We start from the raw sequence: 21,264 nt of genomic DNA, 5'->3' as shown, positions 1-21,264 counted from the left end.
CACGGTTCTGTTTGTCTATGTGGGGGGGGGGGTCACATTCTGATCTACCTGCTGGAGAAGTCCACTTGGAGCTGTTAAGAGCTGCCCTCTTCACGGTCCTGTTTGTCTCCGCAGGGGGAGGCTGTGGGAGGTCACATTCTGATCTACCTGCTGGAGAAGTCCAGAGTGGTCCATCAGAACCACGGCGACAGGAACTTTCACATCTTCTACCAACTGCTGCAGGGCGGGGATGAGGGCCTGCTGCACCGGCTGGGTCTGGAGGAGAGAGACTGCCAGCACTACAACTACCTCAAGCAAGTATGGACAACATATCATGATGAGCCTCTTATTCTGAGCTACGTTTTACAACGTGACAGTCCTGCAATTTAAAAATGTTCTGTGCCAAATTTACTTATTTTTGTCTTGGTGACAATAATGCAGAGGCATAGAAACGTCTAGATTCCACAGTATGACAGACACACATGGTACTGTAAATGACAACAGGACAACTCACATACAGTACAGACAGACGGCACAATAACATATGTTTCTGTGTTTGCTCTTACTAGCAGGGGGAGTGTGCCATAGTGTCTACCATCAACGATAGAGATGATTGGAAGTCAGTTAAAAATGCACTGCAGATCATTGACTTTGACGAAAGTAACACTAATGTAAGTTGAAGGCTATTGACCGTTATTCACAAGACGGCCATTTTGCTCTTATGTCTTGCTGAATCCCAACCTGAGCATGACATAAGAGCAAAATGGCCACTGTGTCAATATGGTCAATCGCTGTCACTATTTCAGTTCAAACTGATCACAATTGCCCACGTCTGCAGTTTCTTACTAATCTTCATTCTGTGCAGAACTTGTTTGCCATCATTGCAAGTGTTCTCCACTTAGGGAACATTGAGTTTGAGCTGGACAGTAAAGGCTATGCCACGACGAACAACAGCCCAGAGCTGCACTGGGTCTCAACAGTAAGCCTATAGCATTGTCATTTCTCTGATAGTTAAAGGGTTATGTTCAGAATTTTGGACCCCTACTTAAGAATGATGTTGTCGATCAGTCCAGTCCTGAGATCCATTGCTGTTTTTCATAATGGATACTTGCAGCTCTGGTTAGTTAGCCACAAAACCAATGCAAAATCAATGGAGCCACACTCCAGTCTGTATACAAGCCCTGAAAATTAAATAAACACTTGGAGTAGGTTTGAGCATTTATTTCTGGGCTTTTTCAGACTGGACCATGGCCCCATTGACTTTGCATTGATTTGGTGGCTAACTAGCCGGACCTGCAGGTATCCAGTATGAACTGCTTGGGTTTTGCTGAGAAAGAACTCTGCAACATCACTGGTCAGTATGGGCCCAACATTCTGAACTTAACCTTTAATAAGAATTACAATACTCAGGTCTCTGTTATTTTCCCAAATGCTAACCTTGCATGATTTCCTCTGTAGCTACTAGGAATCAGTGCTCAAACCCTCCAAGAAGGACTAACATACAGAAAGATAGAAGCCAGAACAGATGAGGTGAGTTAAAATGGTCATGACCTTCACTAATAATGACAAATACATCTTCCCATCACACTTTGATAAAAAACTAGGCTTATAAAATATTCATTATTTGTCAGTTATTTGTCTTCTCTCACTGTATACTGTAGGTCCTCAGCCCCTTCACGTCAGATCATGCCATCTACGTCAGGGATGCCGTGGCTAAAGCCATTTATGGACGGACCTTCACCTGGCTGGTCAATCGGATCAATGATTCCTTGGAGAATAAGGTTAGGACAAGTAAGACTGCACTGGATCCCAGTCAATGAGTATAGATATGTATTGCCTCTGTATAACCATTGATTTTCTATGTCCTCTCTTGGTATAATTCTCTTTCAGGACTCTTCAAAGAAGATGGTTATTGGGCTTCTAGACATATATGGCTTTGAGGTGTTCTATGTAAACAGGTAGGCATCCCTCATTCCTTATAGTTTATGAGATAATATATTCACAAGTTCAGTGAATGATTGGGGAGTCATGGAGGAGGTTGTGTGTTCTAGAATGTCTAGAAGGATGGTTTGATGTACTCAGGATCTTTGGCGTGGATGAGGGGAGGATGCTTGTATGGACACCTGCTGGGGGTGTGGTGCATCCTCCCCTTGGTGGAGCCCGCTGAACGTACAGGCTGTGTACAGGAGAACTGACTCCCCCCTGTGTGGCCGAACCCCTAGTACAGATAGCCTGGAAGCGGGAAAGCGGGTTAGGCATATTGGCCCCTTGTCCCTGGCCTGCATGGCAGGAGGAGAGGAGCCCCGGCAGGCATGGCCCTCCTGGACAAGGCCCCTGGATCTGAGGAAGGGGAGCCCCCGGTGGGCATGGTATTTTCCAAGCAAGACCCAGGGCATGGGTGCCACGTCCCTGGCCTGCATGGCAGGAAGTGCGGATCCCCAGCAGGCACGGCCCTCCAGGCTCCTTTTGGACCCAGGGAAGGGGAGCCTTGTCCCTGGCCTGCGTGGCAGGAGGGAAGCAGCGTCTCAATTTCAATAAGCCGATGGCTGGGCAACCTGCTGAATGGAAGTTGCTTTTGGGGCCTGGAGGTAGGAGGGCTGTCATTGGGGCCTAAAGGGGGCCTGGCAGCAGGGGCGGAGGCTGGTTGTAATCAGAGGTGAACACCTGAGAATAATCGTAGGAGGTAATGGGCCCATGTGAGAATCTGGTAATTTGAGTGAGAATTTGCTCATTGGACTTGGGTTAGTGGTTGAGGCACTTGTGAGAATGTGAGAATTAATTTGAATGTGAGAATGAATTCAGTCTTGGCTCGTAGATGAAGGAAAATAGTGAACTGATGGTCATTGATCATGAATCCCATCTCCTGAAACTTCTTTATCACTTTAATTAATGAGAATCTTTTTGTATTTATCGATTTCCTTCCAGTTTTGAGCAGTTCTGTATAAACTACTGCAACGAGAAGCTGCAGCAGCTGTTCATCCAGCTGACGCTGAAGGCTGAGCAGGAGGAGTACGAGGCGGAGAATATTGAGGTACCTTGATATCATCTCCATGGATCCATAATGGACGTCTTGCACAGAATGTTTGTGTAGTTCTCTTTCTTCCAACATGGCTGCCTGTAACCATTGGTAACCACTTTCGAAAGAAAGTGCTGAACGATTTCTGTACAGTGGAGGTAAAACACTGGAAATGTAGGATATTACTGTTGCACTGCAACCTAAACACTTTTTAATACAAGATCCAGGAAATAAGACACCAATTTACAAGATTTTTGTTGATATATTTCAGAATCACTTTAATTAGCCAAATCCATCCTAATGGATACACAGGCATTTGACTTGATGTACAGTATCTGTATGACATAAAATACCCCTCACAATAACACAAAAGACAGAGCAAGACATAAACAAAACAAATATAACACAGATACATATAGGCCCAAGTTTATTGGAATGTCCACATGAAAAGATAAAAACTCCTGTCTGCTGCTAAGAACACAGGTGCAGGTGTATTGTCATGTAAAAGGTCCTAAAAACACAACAATGTTGATAGTCCAAGCAATAAATACAATGAAGTACAGAAGTTAAAAACTGTCATAATAAAATGTCTGGTCAGTAAAAATGTTAAAGAATTTTTTTTAATATATAATAAGGTTAATGTTATAATAATATAGCATTTTAAACATTCTGTGAAAGGCCTCTTTTCAAAGATTGCATGCATTACTGAGAATGCGTATGCTTGTGTTTATCGAATATGGATCCGTTCACTATTGTTTCCCATCATCATCATCATCATCCTTATCGTCTTCTCCTTCCTCCAGTGGGAGCCGGTGCAATTCTTCAACAACAAGATCATCTGTGATCTGGTTGAGGAGAAGCACAGGGGCATCGTATCAATACTGGTGAGCAACGAGGGGGAATAGGACTTCAAACCAGGAAAGCAGTGGCAACAATGTTACTCTAGGAAATAATAGCATGTGGAGCTGTTGCTCATAAAATGGTTAGAGTAGTGATGAAGCTTCCTACTGTTGGATTCTTGGCAATCAACCAATCTCATCTCATCATCTCCTTTGTGACTCTCTCTGTTGTGCGTTGTGTTTTTCTTGCAACCCCTATTAGTACATCCATAATCAGAAGAAACGACACTGCACGTGATCTCTTTCCTCAGATCATCATGTTTATTTTCATAAACATAGCCTCGTCATCAGATGTAAACCAGTTCTGTATTGTCCTTGAAAAGTCTTTGGAAGAAACTAAATTCATTATTCTAATGATCTCCTGTTACCCCGCTCGTGCTCGGTGGTCATCGCGGCCTAGCTGTTATCCAAAAGCCTGTCGTCGTGGCACTTCAGTCCTCCCCTCCACTCCTCCCCGCGAGAGAAGGGGGGGGAATCGTTTCAAAGTCTCTGATCAAGCTTCTTCTCGTCTGGGCGTCGTATCTGAATCTAACTTCCCCGGAAGGAAACTCACATTATAATATTCTCGCCATAGCAACGACAAGCCCGGCCCCTCTTCTCGTTGCTATGTGACACGCTGTCTTTTGACCCAAATCACTATGGCATAGGTGATGTTGATATTAACTTACCCCAAACAAACGCTGTGGCTTTCAGCTGTTGATGATAACAGCACAGCCTCATCTGCTGGGGTTATCCTCCTCCTCTGAGATGACTATGAGTAGATGCTGTCATCCACCAATATTTTACATTATATACACATTGAAAAACATAGACATCCTTCATTCCTCCCTTTTGATTCTTCACTCAACCGTCAGAATCAACAAACTACTTGGTTTTTCAATCATACTCAGCTGTCGTTTTAACGTACACTGCCCCCCTCCCTCGTGCCAGAGGAAGGGAGACAGCATCCCGTCAAAACTGTGATCTCGTTAGTCGATGCCCACTATGCATTTCCCATGGCACCAGGGAACACACTGCAGTCCATCCACCCAACGACACCCAGAGGCAACCTCACAGCCACTTCCTTTTCTTTTTTTAAATTTTTTAAATGTCCTCTGCTGGGGTGTGTTCTATTGTGCCTTGCAGGACGCATAGTGCTGATGTTGGGAGTGCGCACCCCGGTAAGCGGTTCGCGTGTCGGGGTCCGGTGGCGATGAGGGAGGTCGTGGGGAGAGTGGCTATGTGCCCTGACAAAAGAAAGAAAAAGGGGGCTAGCTTCAATTGGCCATGGTCCCTGGGACTCTCCTTGCCTTCTAACTCCCATGGCTAATGTGTCTCTCCGTTCTTTTTGTGCTACAGGAGGGTGAACGTAATGGCGGTGCCTGTCTTGTTCCCCTTATGGCCTCGGTAGGAGGAATGCACCGGCCCTGTTCTGACGGCTGATGCATGTGGTATTGGGAGGGTGTTGTTTATTTATTTCTGTTCTGTTGGTGCTAATCGGATGTTGGTTGATAATAAGTGATAATGTTTTGCTAACCCTGCGGGTTCGCTCTTATGGGGGGAGGTGTGACGTACGTGGGTTGGTCATTATCATTATTACTGTATTTGGAAGACCATGTGAACATCAGATTAGTATCATTTGTATGTGTGTGTGTGTGTGAACATGAGAGCTAATGATATCTCTTCTTCTCTTCCTGTCAGGTGCTGCCCGTCCCTACACTGAAGGGTGCTGATTGCCTAATGAGTGACAGCTGATGGCAATCACATCGAGAGGGACGGGTGCACAAGTAGCTGACAGCACACACACGTCGGGGCGCCTCATTGTGTCACTTCCCAGTGACCACCGTGTATGAGGTTGCCTTTGTTGATCACATGAGTGTGGATTGATCCCCATAGCTGTGGTGTCCTAGGAGGGGCACGTGGTTGTGTTAGTTGTTAAGTGTTGTTTGTATTATATGTATATCTTGTTTGTCCTCCCCTACCTTTTCCCCTGTGCACCATGGAGGAGGTTTAAATCCCTACCTCCATTAAATACATGATTTACTATTTGGAAAACGTCTTGTGTTGTGTCTTTTTTACCTACCTGGGACATTGTTTTGAAAGCATTTACTGAGAGAGGCTGCTTTTGCTCATGTGCAGTCAGCTCCAGTGTTATTCTGTGTGGTCCTTAGACCTTCGTACATGACAACCATGGTGCTTACTTACTCTTACTCGGCAAGTCATGACTTTAACTCTTACGCTTACTCTTACTCGTACTCTTACGTGACACCTCAACTGTCGTCACAGTGATGTCCATAATTCAATCTTGTTGTTTTTACCCACCCATTGCAATGTCCATCTTACAATGCGGTTTCCCCTATGGGAATTGTCTCCTCTGATAAGGGTTTCAATATCTCTCATACTTCTGTGAATCATTATCATGATAATTTTGATCTCTTGATTGACTCTGGAAGGAAGTCCCTGTTTGTTCATGATTCAACAATAAACCCGCCCATGATCTCTGTTTCAAACGCCTCGAAACAGCGTCTCCGCAGGAAAGCCCCCCTGTGTCTGCCTCGTCCTCCCCTGGGCAACACCGCCTGCGACCGCTGGACTCTGCCCCGTTGGCCGTCTTCCCCGCTCGCTGTCGATGGTCCTCCCTTTCGCTATCAGTCGTCTCCGGACTCTGAAAGCAGAAAAACAAACCCAGGAGTCCTCTGTACACAACTTTACCCCTTGGGTTTCCCCGGGAGCTCATTATACTATGGCCTTGGACTTGCAGCTCATTCCATACTGTCATCTCCGGTTCTCTATATATATTTTTCCTGCAAGCCCCTCCCATGGCCACGCCCTTTTAGGCTGTGTAGACGTTGTGAGTGTCGTACAGCCCATGGCGCTATCGTTATCTATTAATATACCACCTTCTCAACACCCATATCTGTCCTACAGGGCGGTTCCCTGTCGTTTTCCGGCGTGACACGCAGCAGCTACACACTCCACAACCCTATCTTCGTCCCATGGTTGACCCCCGGCCCGCGCCAGTTCTTTCTGGTGACTGTGTCCTCTGAAAACTCTGGCCCTACCTGGTGTGAGAAGGAGCAGCTGGAAATTAAACTCCCTCTTTATTTTCCAAATTAAACTCTTTAATTAACTGCACCCCATCTCTCTATGAAGTTCCAACACACTCTCTCTATCATGATTTATTCATAATTCCCCACACTACCCCACTCCGCCACTAGATGGTAGCAGAGACCTATATTTAAATACTTTCCCTGCATTACCCCCTCCCACCACTAGAGGGTGGCCGACTCATTCTCTAAGGCTAGAGTCATTTAGCTGACGTGTCTCCCCCTCACCTAATGGCTGACTTCTCCCATATCTCTAGTTCTTTCTTATCTCTCCTCATTAGCCTCCTCGTGGAAGATCACTCCTTGCGGCCATTTTGTCTGTGTTGTCTCTGTGGATGTCATTCTCTCATACTATCTCGCTCATGCGATTCTGCCCCCTGTCTCTGTGCCTACTCACTCGCAGCCACACTGCTCTCTCTGCTGTCTGTGGCTCTTTTTGACATTCCCCGGTAGATAAGACACTAAAGCTCTGTTCCGAAGCCCCAAAAATCACAGCTGTTCTCTCTAATCTCCGTCGTCCTATCTACCTACAAAGGGGATGCTATATCCACTCCTGCCCGATAACATATTAGGCACTTAAAGGTAAACCTTATCGGGCCCTTATCTCTCCTGTCAGGACAGTTCCGGTCCTCTCTGAAATCACAGCGCACAGTCTAAGGTGAGCCGTCTCAGGTTACCGTCTCCTGCCATGACAGTCTTTCCCATCTCGAAGCTGTCCCTCCTCTCTCCTCATCTCGCATTTACACTCATTCTGCTTTATTTTGCTTTCCTTAGTCATCTGTGGCTGTTGTGTTTCCCTTTCAGATAAGACATCTCTGCCGCTGCTGCTCTCCCAAAATACACATCACAGCTGTTTTATGCACATTCTCTCATCTCAAATGTTTACATCAAAGCTGGCTTTCTCTGTCGCTAATTATGTTTACGGATGCACCATTCTTTATTTGGCTTAAAGATCAATAACAATAACCGTGCGTGCCAGTGAACTCACATCTGGTTCCACAGCTGGGGTTCCACGGCGCTGTTTGGCTGTGGTCCATGACCGCTCGACTCAACCCCATGGCTGGCCTTGCTTGCCGGCTTGGCTCGAGTTCATGATCCTCCCACACGCTGGCTGTTGTTCACTGTCGCCCCATTGAAAAGTATTTTTCCGTTGTTGTTGTCTTTAATCAAAATCCGGCGTAAGGCACCAAGTTGTTGGATTCTTGGCAATCAGCCAATCTCATCTCATCATCTCCTTCGTGACTCTCTCTGTTGTGCGTTGTGTTTTTCTTGCAACCCCTATTAGTACATCCATAATCAGAAGAAACAACACTGCACGTGATCTCTTTCCTCAGATCATCATGTTTATTTTCATAAACATGACCTCGTCATCAGATGTAAACCAGTTCTGTATTGTCCTTGAAAAGTCTTTGGAAGAAACTAAATTCATTATTCTAATGATCTCCTGTTACCCCGCTCGGTGGTCGTCGCGGCCTAGCTGTTATCCAAAAGCCTGTCGTTGTGGCACTTCAGTCCTTCCCTCCACTCCTCCCCGCGAGGGAAGGGGGGGGAATCGTTTCAAAGTCTCTGATCAAGCTTCTTCTCGTCTGGGCGTCGTATCTGAATCTAACATCCCCGGAAGGAAATATTATAATATTCTCGCCATAGCAACGACAGGCCCGGCCCCTCTTCTCGTTGCTATGTGACACGCTGTCTTTTGACCCAAATCACTATGGCAGCGGTGATGTTGATATTAACTTACCCCAAACAAACGCTGTGGCTATCAGCTGTTGATGATAACAGCACAGCCTCATCTGCTGGGGTTAGTCTGCTCCTAACACACACTCTCTCTCTGTTATCCTCCTCCTCTGAGATGACTATGAGTAGATGTTGTCATCCACCAATATTTTACATTATATACACATTGAAAAACATAGACATCCTTCACTACCCACACTCACTTGGATGTAGCTATATTTAATCAACTCAACTGGCTCCCAGTGGAAAAGTGGGTTATTCAAATTAAGTTAAATAGGGTCCCCTCATACTTGTCCAACTATTTTATGTGCTTTAGGGACACCCACACATATGCGACCAGGGGCAGTTTAACAGACATTAAACTGTGCAAATTCAAGCGCTCAATGGGGGAAAATACCTTTCAGTTCTCAGCAGCCTGTGAGTGGAATAAACTGCCAGTCTCTATAAAAAGTATTGAGTCAGATAGACATTTTAAACAGGCTCTGAAGAAATCGCTCAGGATAAGGAAAGATATATGCAGGAGATGCGCTGTTGACTTTGTGTTTGTTTGTTTTATTGCATTTTTTTCATCATATTTATATATTTATAGTGCTTGGAAATTGATTTTGTGCATGTCTTATTTGTGCATACTCGTCATTGAGGACCACAATGGAAATAAACCGTATAAGGTTTTATTGTGTTTCAAACCTCGACTGTTTTAAATTATATGTGATGGCTGTACATTTTGTGTACCAGTATTGTATGTGATTTTAGATTGTCTAATGAATTCAATCAATCAATCATCAGTGAGTGGAGAATACTGTCTTCTCCCGCAGGACGAGGAGTGTCTCAGGCCGGGAGACGCCACAGACCTCACCTTCCTGGAGAGACTGGAGGAGCAGATGGGAAACCACCCTCACTTTGTTACGTGAGTGAAGATGATTGACCAGTTACCACCCCACTTCACACACTTCCACTTCACGCGAGTGTGGGGGCGACAGTGACTCAGGAGGTAGAGCAGTCGTCTGGTCATCTGAAGATTCCCGGTTAAATTCCGGCTCCTACCGGCGGCATGCCGAAGTGTCCTTGAGCAAGACACTTAACCCCTAACTGCTCCCGATGAGCAGGTTGGCATTGAGCAAGACACTTAACCCCTAACTGCTCCCGGTGAGCAGGTTGGCATTGAGCAAGACACTTAACCCCTAACTGCTCCCGGTGAGCAGGTTGGCATTGAGCAAGACACTTAACCCCTAACTGCTCCCGATGAGCAGGTTGGCACCTTGCATGTTGCCTCTGCCAACTGTGAGTGAATGGGTGAATGTGGGGCGTAAATTATAAAGCGCTTTGGGTAAAGCGCAATATAAATGCAGTCTGTTTACTATTTACATCACTTCTCTGCCCCAGTTGGCTTTGCACACCACTGGCCGTCCACGTGCCCAGGGCCGCCTGGGAGAAATGCGAGGCCCTGTGCAAGATTTAAACTCGAGGAATTCTTTCCAAACATTTTAATAATTTCCCCAGAATTCCAAAGTATGACAGAAGTGCAGAAATTGCCATTCCTCCTGGGGGAACAGAAAGAATGTGCAGTTTTAGCTGCAAAATATGTCAATTCATGTCACAAGAAAAGGGACAACCAGTAGGACACATATATTGTATATACATGTACCATGTTTTACTCACCGCACCATCTCATTTATTTCTTTTGATCCTATATTGTTATGTTGTTTGCTGTTTATGTCATAATTGTGCTTTGGCAACATTTGTGAAATTTCATGCCAATAAAGTTTTTTGAATTGAATAGAGAGAGAGAGAGAGAGAGAGAGAGAGAGAGAGAGAGAGAGAGAGAGAGAGAGAGAGAGAGAGAGAGAGAGAGAGAGAGACCTACAAAGAGACCCTTTTGTCAACTCATAATGAGGCGGGTGCAGCACGAGAGAGACACACACCACGGCGGGTGGGTGTAGCATGAGAGAGACAGAGAGACACACACCACGGCGGGTGGGTGTAGCATGAGAGAGACAGAGAGACACACACCATGGCGGGTGGGTGCAGCACCAGAGAGACAGAGAGACACACTGTAGCACCCACTCCACACACTTTATAGCACACACCCACTTTAAACAAACACACTGTAGCACCCACTCCCCACACTTTATATTTATTGATGAAGGATTGCACTACAACTCGTACACCTTACTGTAAATTGTACCTAAATTGTACCTCATCCCATTTCTGCTTTGCACTATATAGTACTGTACATTAGTACACTGCATAGTATTGTATATTATATGGTAACTCAGTTACGTCTATTCTGCATCGAACATTGTACATATGTCTATACTGAACACTGTGACCTCATTTTCTACTTCTAAATTCCATGCTATACTATGTTATTTGATACTATCTTGTCTAGCACAGTCTCTGGAGCGTAACAGTAAGAAGCATTTTGTATGAAAGTATTCTGTACTTCTGTATGACAACTATTAAAGAAACTTAAACTTAAACTTAAAGACAGAGACCACAGCGGGAACTGAATAGATTGCTTGAAAAACTCACCCTAACGCAGATTCTATGGCAAAGTTGGAAGGAGACGACGTCGATGCATTTTCCTACCGTGGAGATGAAAAGTACCAGTCCCATCCATGATATTGTCCCCCCGGAACAGCACTCGATAACGTAGCTAGCTAACGCTAGTTAGCTAGCATTAGCTAATGCTAGCTAGCTAGCGTTAGCTAACGCTAGTTACCTGTCCCTGCCTTTAGCTAATTGCTACTAGCCGACATAGCTATAGCCTGACTGAAGGTTCTAACACGCAACAACTTTCATCTTCAGTCCATCTGCCGAACGTCCTCTTCGTCTTGGCATAACCTAATCATACTTGGTATTGATAACAAGCTTATGGCACACGGTGTTATTTCTTCTGCTCCATGTTGCTTTTCAAAAGACATCCACTCGCTCCTCTGGATAGCACTGAATAGATCCTGTACCTGGCTGTAGCCCCCATAGATATATATAGAACACTAGATAGCTTAAGGCAGAGTCACCAGCGTCGCTGAACCGCCGCCATCTTGCCCCAGTCAGCCTTGAGTGAGGGTGATCTGCACAGACAAAAATACTCATAACTCGCTGAAATATTGACGGATTTACAAACGGTTTGGTTTATTACAAGCATTATTAACGTGGCTATGATTCAAGCGGTTTGTAAAAAAACATCTTTAAAAAAAACATTTTTTTATAAGTATGCAGTATCATAACTACATCTTTGATGTTTATAGCAAACCAACCTGTTTGAAAATCGGTAAATAATTGAGCAATCTATGGTTATTTAAATAGTACATGCACCATAGACAGTAATGTTATCAGTAGCTGAGCTGCCTGGGGCAAGATGGCCACCCTACGACGATGTCGCTCTACATTGGCCGGCAGCGCGGGTAAGCTATCTAGTGTTCTATATATATCTATGGTAGCCCCTTCCCTCGTGGATCCGGTCTTCTTCACATCTCTCTACCGACTACCAGACTGACGCCAACCAGCTCGGCTCCCCCTAGTGTTAGTCCTCCAACAATGCTTTGCACAAAAGAAAAACCCAGAGCCGCAGAGCCCGGAACACTATTCTACAAACGTGTCTATCTGCAGAGCAGCAGAGCCCGGAACACTATTCTACAAACGTCTAATGTGAAATATGTAAGCATGTAAGCAAAACTAGATTTTAGGTCTGTGATGAAAAAGGGCCTCGCGGGAAGGGGGGCCTCGCAAAAAAAAAGAAAAAAAAAGAAAAAGAAAAAGAAATAATAAAAAAATAATAATTATTATTATTTTTTATTTATTTATTTTTTGCTAGGCCCCCCTTCCCGCGAGGCCCTGTGCGACCGCACTGCTCGCACACCCCCTGAGGCGGCCCTGCACATGCCACTTTAGCTAAATACAATATGATGCCCACCTCAGTACAATCAAACACTTAATTGAAAACTCTCCACCTCCTCTTTAGCATGCGAACTCTCCACCCGTAAGCGTTCTGCCGATTGACGTCTTGTCTCGCCCGCAGTGGGCTGACAGTGAAGTAGGTTCGGGCTCCGTCCTCAATGCCTCTCACTCTTCATCCCTTTGTCTCTATTTTCCACCCAACTGACTGCAGGCACAGGCTGGCTGACAAGGTGACACGCAAGACTCTGGACAGGGGAGACTTCCGCCTCCTGCATTACGCCGGGGAGGTGACCTACTGCGTCGTGGGTAAAAGACACCACAGTCATCCGAGGCCTATTTGCTCAGAATCTAAATGATCTACATTTCTCTAACTCGTGGCCCCTGCATGTGTCCTGAACCTGTCTTGTATTTTGGTTACATTCTAGGCTTCCTGGACAAAAACAACGATTTGCTGTACAGAAACATCATAGATGTGAGTCTGGAAGTTTCTATCTGCGTCATATTTGAGACAAGTACCTAGGCTACTGGGGCGTGAGGAGGGACTCTTTTCAATTGGTTCCTTAATTATTAAGCATCCTTTAGACTTATTGTAAATAATACAGGAGGGGAATGTAGTAAATTTGACAAATGAGCCTTGAGTAGCCACTTTATACAGTAATGTGTGTTTGTGTCTTGTGTGTGTGTGTGTGTGTGTGTGTGTGTGTGTGTGTGTGTGTGTGTGTGTGTGTGTGTGTGTGTGTGTGTGTGTGTGTGTGTGTGTGTGAGAGAGAGTGTGTATGTGTGTGTGTGTGTGTGTGTGTCTGTGATAGAGAGAGAGAGAGTGTGTGTGTGTGTGTGTGTGTGTGTAGGTGTGTGTGTGTGTGTGTGTGTGTGTGTGTGTGTGTGTGTGTGTGTGTGTGTGAAAGAGAGAGAGTGTGAGAGAGAGAATGTGTGTGTGTGTGTGTGTGTGTGTGTGTGTCTGTGATAGAGAGAGAGAGAGTGTGTGTGTGTGTGTGTGTGTGTGTGTGTGTGTGTGTGTGTGTGTGTGTGTGTGTGTGTGTGTGTGTGTGTGTGTGTGTGTGTGTGTGTGTGTGTGTGTGTGTGTGTGTGTGTGTGTGTGTGTGTGAAAGAGAGAGAGTGTGAGAGAGAGAATGTGTGTGTGTGTGTGTGTGTGTGTGTGTGTGACATACATGATATATATATATACTGTACATGTATCGTTCTGTGTGTGTGTGTTATCCCACTATGTTTATTGAGAGATCAACATTTCGATTATCCAGTGAAGATCCTTAGATCCTTATTTATTTATTTGTTTTAATGTATGTGTTATCTCACCTTCTCCTAGATGATGCATCAATCTAAAAACGCCATACTCAGAGAGTGCTTCTCCACTGCGGACGTAGACAGCAGGAGGAGACCAGAGACAGTGAGGATCCATCCAGTTTGACCCAATCTATCCCTCTCTGTTACACCACTATCACTATTCATCTCCCTCTCTGTTACACCACTATCACTATTCATCTCCCTCTCTGTTCCATACTATCACTATTAATCTCCCTCTCTGTTACACCACTATCACTATTCATCTATCCCTCTCTGTTCCACCACTATCACTATTAATCTATCTCTCTCTCTCTGTTACACCACTACTATCACTATTAATCTATCTCTCTGTTCCATACTATCACTATTCATCTATCTCTCTCTGTTACACCACTATCACTATTCATCTCCCTCTCTGTTCCATACTATCACTATTCATCTATCTCTCTTTGTTACACCACTATCACTATTAATCTCCCTCTCTGTTCCATACTATCACTATTCATCTATCTCTCTGTTCCACCACTATCACTATTCATCTCCCTCTCTGTTACACCACTATCACTATTCATCTCCCTCTCTGTTACACCACTATCACTATTCATCTCCCTCTCTGTTACACCACTATCACTATTAATCTATCTCTCTCTCTGTTACACCACTATCAATATTAATCTATCTCTCTCTCTGTTACACCACTATCACTATTAATCTATCTCTCTCTGTTACACCACTATCACTATTCATCTATCTCTCTCTCTCTGTTACACCACTATCACTATTAATCTATCTCTCTCTCTGTTACACCACTATCACTATTAATCTCTCTCTCTGTTACACCACTATCACTATTAATCTCTCTCTCTGTTACACCACTATCACTATTAATCTATCTCTCTCTGTTACACCACTATCACTATTAATCTATCTCTCTCTCTGTTACACCACTATCACTATTCATCTATCTCTCTCTCTGTTACACCACTATCACTATTAATCTATCTCTCTCTCTGTTACACCACTATCACTATTCATCTATCTCTCTCTCTGTTACACCACTATCACTATTAATCTATCTCTCTCTCTGTTACACCACTATCACTATTAATCTATCTCTCTCTGTTACACCACTATCACTATTCATCTATCTCTCTCTCTGTTACACCACTATCACTATTCATCTCCCTCTCTGTTACACCACTATCACTATTAATCTATCTCTCTCTCTGTTACACCACTATCACTATTAATCTATCTCTCTCTGTTACACCACTATCACTATTCATCTATCTCTCTCTCTGTTACACCACTATCACTATTCATCTCCCTCTCTGTTACACCACTATCACTATTAATCTATCTCTCTCTCTCTGTTACACCACTATCACTATTAATCTATCTCTCTCTGTTACACCACTATCACTATTCATCTATCTCTCTCTCTGTTACACCACTATCACTATTCATCTCCCTCTCTGTTACACCACTATCACTATTCATCTCCCTCTCTGTTACACCACTATCACTATTAATCTATCTCTCTCTCTGTTACACCACTATCACTATTAATCTATCTCTCTCTGTTACACCACTATCACTATTCATCTATCTCTATCTCTGTTACACCACTATCACTATTCATCTATCTCTCTCTCTGTTACACCACTATCACTATTCATCTATCCCTCTCTGTTCCACCACTATCACTATTCATCTATCTCTCTATGCTAGTTGTGTAACAGAGAGAGACTGTTCATCTACCTGTCTCTGTTAGACCTCTAACATTGTTCATGTCATACATTAGTGTAACCGAGTAGATTTTAACCTGGGACCATAGGACCACAGGCGGCCGCACTAACCAGCTGAGCTAAAGAGTCAGACTTGTTAGCAGGTGCTGGTTGACTGCGACTGACTCATCCATAGTTTATAGTCATCCTCCCCCTCAAGAAGTGCGTCCTTGCACATTCTTTTGTCTACATGCACACTTTCCCAGGGTTAAGGCACTGAGATCCCACCCTCATTGCTACATGAACCTGGATAAAGATTCACAGGGCAGTGAGATCCAACCTCTGTCACCAATGTAACCGAGTGGATTTGAACCTGGGACCATCAGATCCACAGGCGGCCCCACTAACCAGCTGAGCTAAAGGGTCAGACCTGTTAGCAGGTGCTGGTTGACTGCGACCGACTCATTAGTAGTTTAAATTAGCATCTATATCTCTAACTTACTCATCTTTAGATAATAACGTTGAACGTGAAAACATTATTCATTTGAATACTTAAAACAGAGTTATATGGTTCTGTGGTTCTGTGGTTATGTGGTTCTGTGGTACTCAAATGTTTTTCTCTGTCTGATAGCCAAAGGCAGCATATCACCAATCAAAAGGTTGGACTTCTTACATCTTGCACTATTGATAATGTATTAATTATCAATTTATTAAATTCATTGAGTTGTCACATGTTGGCCAGTTTGGGCAGCAGCCTCTTTCAGAACAGAGGTTTCTCTCTGTCAGAGGCAGTCTTGTCTCGTTCATCAGCCATATGTATTTGACAGATAAACTGTTAGGGATTATGACCCCCCCGGTGTGTGTGTCTGTAGGTGGCGAGTCAGTTCAAGAGCAGCCTGCTGAAGCTGACAGACATCCTGATGGCCAAGGAGCCCTGGTACATCCGCTGCCTCAAGTCCAACGACACCAAGCAGCCAGGTACTGGGAGAGAACCTGCCGTGATATCATTAACAGTTGGTAGGAATGGTTGGTTGATGAATAACCTCTCATTAAAATCTCTCTCTCTCCCTCCCTCTCTCTCTCTCTCTCTCTCTCTCTCTCTCTCTCTCTCTCTCTCTCTCTCTCTCTCACACTCTCACACACACACACACACACACACTCAACACACATAATCTCTTTCTTTGTCTCTGCCATTCCCTTTGTCCATCTGCCTGTCTCTCTCTCTCTCTCTCTCTCTCTCTCTCTCTCTCTCTCTCTCTCTCTCTCTCTCTCTCTCTCTCTCTCTCTCTCTCTCTCTCTCTCTCTCTCTCTCTCTCTCTCTCTTTGTTTATCTGTCTATTGTCTCTCACACACACACACACACACACACACACACACACACACACACACACACACACACACACGCACACACACACACACACACACACACACACACACACACACACACAGGAGGGTTTGATGAAGCGCTGGTCAGGCACCAGGTGAAGTACCTCGGCCTGCTAGAACATCTCAGAGTGAGACGAGCGGGTTTCGCTTATCGAAGACGATTCGAAGTCTTCTTACAGAGGTATCGTCCCTTTATTACATCATAATGTGATCCAGTGGCTCATTTGCATGCAAGAGGTGTTTTGTTTATGTTTGTTTGTCAATATTTGTATTCTTTTTTTGGGGGGGGGGGGGGGTCAAGGTTTTCATAATCTGTATATTATATTATATAGCATATTATGCTATTGTTCTATTGAAATCTGGGAGGGAGAAGCAAATGAGTTAAACCCTCCCTCAATAACTACCACTGAATTGCCCTTGAGCAAGGCACTTTACTGCCAACTGCTCCAGTGCTGCTGCTCACTGTGTCAAGACTGCAGCCCCCCCCCCACCCCCTTCCCCCAAAAAAACCCATAAACGGACGGTAGTGAACCTAACCAGGTAAATTAAAGGGGCGGTTAACCCAAAATAAAAATGTTAACTTATTTTCCTCCTTACCCAGAGGAAATCTATCCATCCGTTTCAGTGTGATTCGCTTAGTTTTGGAGATATCTGCTGTAGTCTGCTGTTGCTCCATTGGGGTGTATTTCATTAGCATGTAGTTCCTACATGAAACTGCTCACAACAAGGAACTATCTTGAGTAACAACAGATTTTTTTTTTTTCAAATGTATTTCTTTGGTGCTTTGAGCGCCACAGGGGGAGTGCCATTCAGCTCCATTATACTGGAGTGACAGCGGAAATCTCCAAAACTAAGCAAATCACACCAAAACTGTTGGTGTGAATTTTGGGTGAACTGCCCCTTTAAGTGCGATGGGTTCCTTTCCAGTCCTTTTTAAATGTGTTAACTTGTTGGTGATTGGTTATATCGTACAGGTACAAGCCCCTGTGTCCAGCCACCTGGCCCCAGTGGGGAGGGGAACCTTCAGACGGAGTGGAGGTGCTAGTTCAACACCTGGGCTACATGCCTAATGAGTACAAGATGGGAAGGTAAAAGCTTGGTCCTCCTGACTTCAAGTTCAAGTTTCAAGTTTGTTTATTATTTGTCACAACAAAATACAGAATACTTTATGATGAAATGCTTGTTTCTGTGAGCCCCTGCGTGTGTGCTACATACAGTAAAAAATTAAAGTTATTAAGAAGTAAGTAAAAAGTAAGTAAAGGAATGTTCAGTCAATATACAGTACATATATACAATATACAATACAGAGTAAAATGAGTAACAGTGAGGTACAATGCAGAAATGAGATGCGGTACAAAACTTAGGGTAGGGTGCAAATGAGGTATGAATGTAGTGCAAATCTCAAATCTCAAAACCAGATTTACAAACATCAACATTAAGACAGAAAACACTCATCACAGACAAGCTGGATGTGGCCAATTATTTAATAATAGATAAATATAAAGTGTGTTAAAGTGTCTAAAGTGAGTAAAGTGAGTGGTAAGGTGACTTGACTGCTCTTGGAACTAGCAAACAAAATATGTACAGGTACCTGTACGTTCTAACACTAATTATTGTTAATTTTCCTTTTGCTACAGAACCAAAATATTTATCCGTCACCCTAGGACACTTTTTGCCACAGAGGATGCCTTTCAAAAATGCAAACATGAACTGGGTGAGTGCAAAGATTTTATATGTTTCAGTAATTTTGATGTGTATAGTCATTTTAATACCATACTGTACTCTGTAATTGCAGCATCAAAACTCCAGGCCAAGTATAGAGGATACAAGGCAAAGGGAGAATTCAGAAGGCAGAAAGAAGCTGGTAAATGATTTCATTCATGATATTCATGATATAGGTTTGAATTAATGTATAATAAAACACAAGATACTTGTTCCCTAATGATAAGGATAAGCACTCAATGAAGAAACCAACTCTCATTGCCAAAAGAAAGTCTAACATGACTATGGAAGTCATGGAAGAGTGGTGGAAGAAGTACACAGTTCCTTTACTTAAATAAAAGTAGAAATACCCAGATTGAAGACATTATATACTTTAAAATGTGAAAGTATATAATCTTCATACATTTTTTCCCCATGTTTTCTATGGAGAATCTTTTTCTTCAAAGTAACTAGTAACTGATGGGTTCAGTAGTTCATAAATGTAGTGGAGTAAAAGTATACATTTCCCTAAAATGAAAATACTCATGTAAAGTACAAGTAGCTCGAAATTGTACAGTACACTTAGTTACTGTCCACCACTGCCTATAAATAATTGTACTATGGAACTACAGACTGAATGTATTACATGGCCCACCATGGTCACCAAACAGAGAGTGAATTTAATGTATAACCTTGAAAATTCAGAATTTCGGAAGTAAAGGAAAATGTCTTGTATGACGTGTTTCCCATCCCTTAGCCACTAAGATCGAGACTTGCTGGAGAGGAGTGCAGGCAAGGAAGGAGAGAGAGAGGAGAGCCTGGGCTGTCAAAGTTATCAAGAAGTAAGACAGGAACATTATTATAATATACATCATATCAATAAGACACAAGATTCATCCACTTTGTAGCACTTACTGTATATTCAGGTTGGGGAGTAACAAATTGCAAATCTGATTATAAAAAATGGTAACTAATTTGTTACAGTGACTATAGTACATATACTTTTGAAGAAAATAAATAAAAGTGCTTTTTGGATTACTCAAAAGCATGTTCAAAAGAGAAACATTATTCTGATTGTGATTTTATCCCATTTATGTTTTCTCATAAATGGACCAATACAGACCGTATTGATTAATGTTGTGTTTCTTCAAATGTAGCCAAGAGTAAAGACCCTAACCCTATCAAAACAGCAGTCAAAGAGTATATTTTCAGCACTACATTTGTTTACCGATGTTTTACAATTTCCCCCAAAATAAGAATTTATCGGAATAATGTGAATTCTATCGCTCTTTTATCGTAAACACGCGAGGGAATGGCTAAATCCAGATTTAACACTGCCATTGGAAAGATGAGCCTTTTCCCTATCCATAGATGTATGACTTGGCCATAATATGGTCATTTATAGTGCATAATTCAATTTTGAATGTATAATTCAAATGGATTATAATTCAGTACTGTATCCTTCTGTTTAATCATCTTCCCTTTTATTCATTTGCTTAGATTTTATGTATCATTGATCTCAAGAAGGTGCTGAATGAGCTCAGTGAGAGAAATCTGCCCAACCACAATGTTAGCATGGTGTTATTCCCTGTGAAAGATGCAAAGAGGGAGCTCCAGTAGCTCACCACGTACCTCGAGCGCTATTTCGGCGCCGGGGACAACCGTGCTCGTCACGGATCTGGGGTTTAGCGAGTTCGAATCCCGGACTGCAGCCGTGCCTTTCCCAGAGTGTCTTCCCCCCCATCTGAACCCTTTCAGCCTGTTTCTGTCGGTCATCCTTGACCAGAATAAATGCGATAAACGCAAAAAAAAAAAAAGAGCCAGGGGAATGGCCAAAGTTTAAAAAAAAAGAAAGATGCAAAGAAAGATTTATAGAAAGAAGATGATTGGCGCGCCCTCGTGGCGCATACCATAGTGCCTCGCGCACCTACGCGGCCGACCCGGGTTCGATCCCAGCTCCCGTCGTTATTTGTCGCATGTCCTCCCCACCTCTCCTCCCGTTCGCCCTCTCCTCTGTCGGTCCTGCGTGACCAATAAAGCTGTAAAAATGCTGAAAAAAAGAAAAAAAAGAAAAAGAAGATGATTTATATTCTCCTCCGTTTCATCACAATTTCCATAGATGTTCCTAGATACCAAGAACATGCTAATTGACCTTTTAGAAGTGGAGCAATCTTCCATTTACTTGGGCATGTACTTTCAGGTGGATTTTCAGAAAATAGGGCTAGAGCTTAACAGGTTAAAATAATGGTCAATATTATTTTCTAGTAATAACGGTTCATATTGGAATAACACTGCAAATTGGAATATCACTGCAAAACTGCAGATTTGATTGGACTTTGTGGACAAAGCAATCATGGAATAACTGAATGTAATCAGATTACTTTAGGTAGATTACATTACTGAATGACTGAATTAATATAATTCGATTATTCAATAATTCAACATACACACCTAATGAGGTTCTGACTTAAGCATAAAAGTGCCACAGCAAGCAACACCTTTTCCAGCCACAGTTTTCCTTTTATCACGTT

At 43.3% G+C, this 21,264-nt stretch overlaps 1 protein-coding gene across 1 annotated transcript in view; it reads left to right on the top strand.

Annotated features, from left to right (window-relative positions):
- The window catches only part of myo1ha (myosin IHa), a gene marked incomplete at its 3' end in the record, with an annotated part of 35,779 nt that overhangs the window by 9,232 nt on the left and 5,283 nt on the right, over positions 1-21,264 (top strand). Inside the window, exons 5-22 of the mRNA XM_084323312.1 lie at positions 115-297; positions 552-650; positions 845-958; positions 1,438-1,509; positions 1,641-1,760; positions 1,870-1,937; positions 2,905-3,010; positions 3,799-3,879; positions 9,533-9,624; positions 12,829-12,923; positions 13,043-13,089; positions 13,942-14,022; positions 16,519-16,624; positions 17,096-17,213; positions 18,007-18,120; positions 18,670-18,746; positions 18,828-18,896; positions 19,491-19,575. Of these exons, the coding sequence (XP_084179438.1) occupies positions 115-297; positions 552-650; positions 845-958; positions 1,438-1,509; positions 1,641-1,760; positions 1,870-1,937; positions 2,905-3,010; positions 3,799-3,879; positions 9,533-9,624; positions 12,829-12,923; positions 13,043-13,089; positions 13,942-14,022; positions 16,519-16,624; positions 17,096-17,213; positions 18,007-18,120; positions 18,670-18,746; positions 18,828-18,896; positions 19,491-19,575 (1,727 nt within the window). The remainder of the gene's footprint in view (positions 1-114; positions 298-551; positions 651-844; positions 959-1,437; positions 1,510-1,640; positions 1,761-1,869; positions 1,938-2,904; positions 3,011-3,798; positions 3,880-9,532; positions 9,625-12,828; positions 12,924-13,042; positions 13,090-13,941; positions 14,023-16,518; positions 16,625-17,095; positions 17,214-18,006; positions 18,121-18,669; positions 18,747-18,827; positions 18,897-19,490; positions 19,576-21,264) is intronic.

This window comes from Notolepis coatsorum, assembly GCF_963971535.1.
Source record: "Notolepis coatsorum genome assembly, chromosome: 10".
Classification (NCBI taxonomy): Eukaryota; Metazoa; Chordata; class Actinopteri; order Aulopiformes; family Paralepididae; genus Notolepis; species Notolepis coatsorum.
The sequence above is the reverse complement of the archived record's forward strand: the minus strand, read 5'-3'. Positions and strand labels throughout refer to the sequence as shown.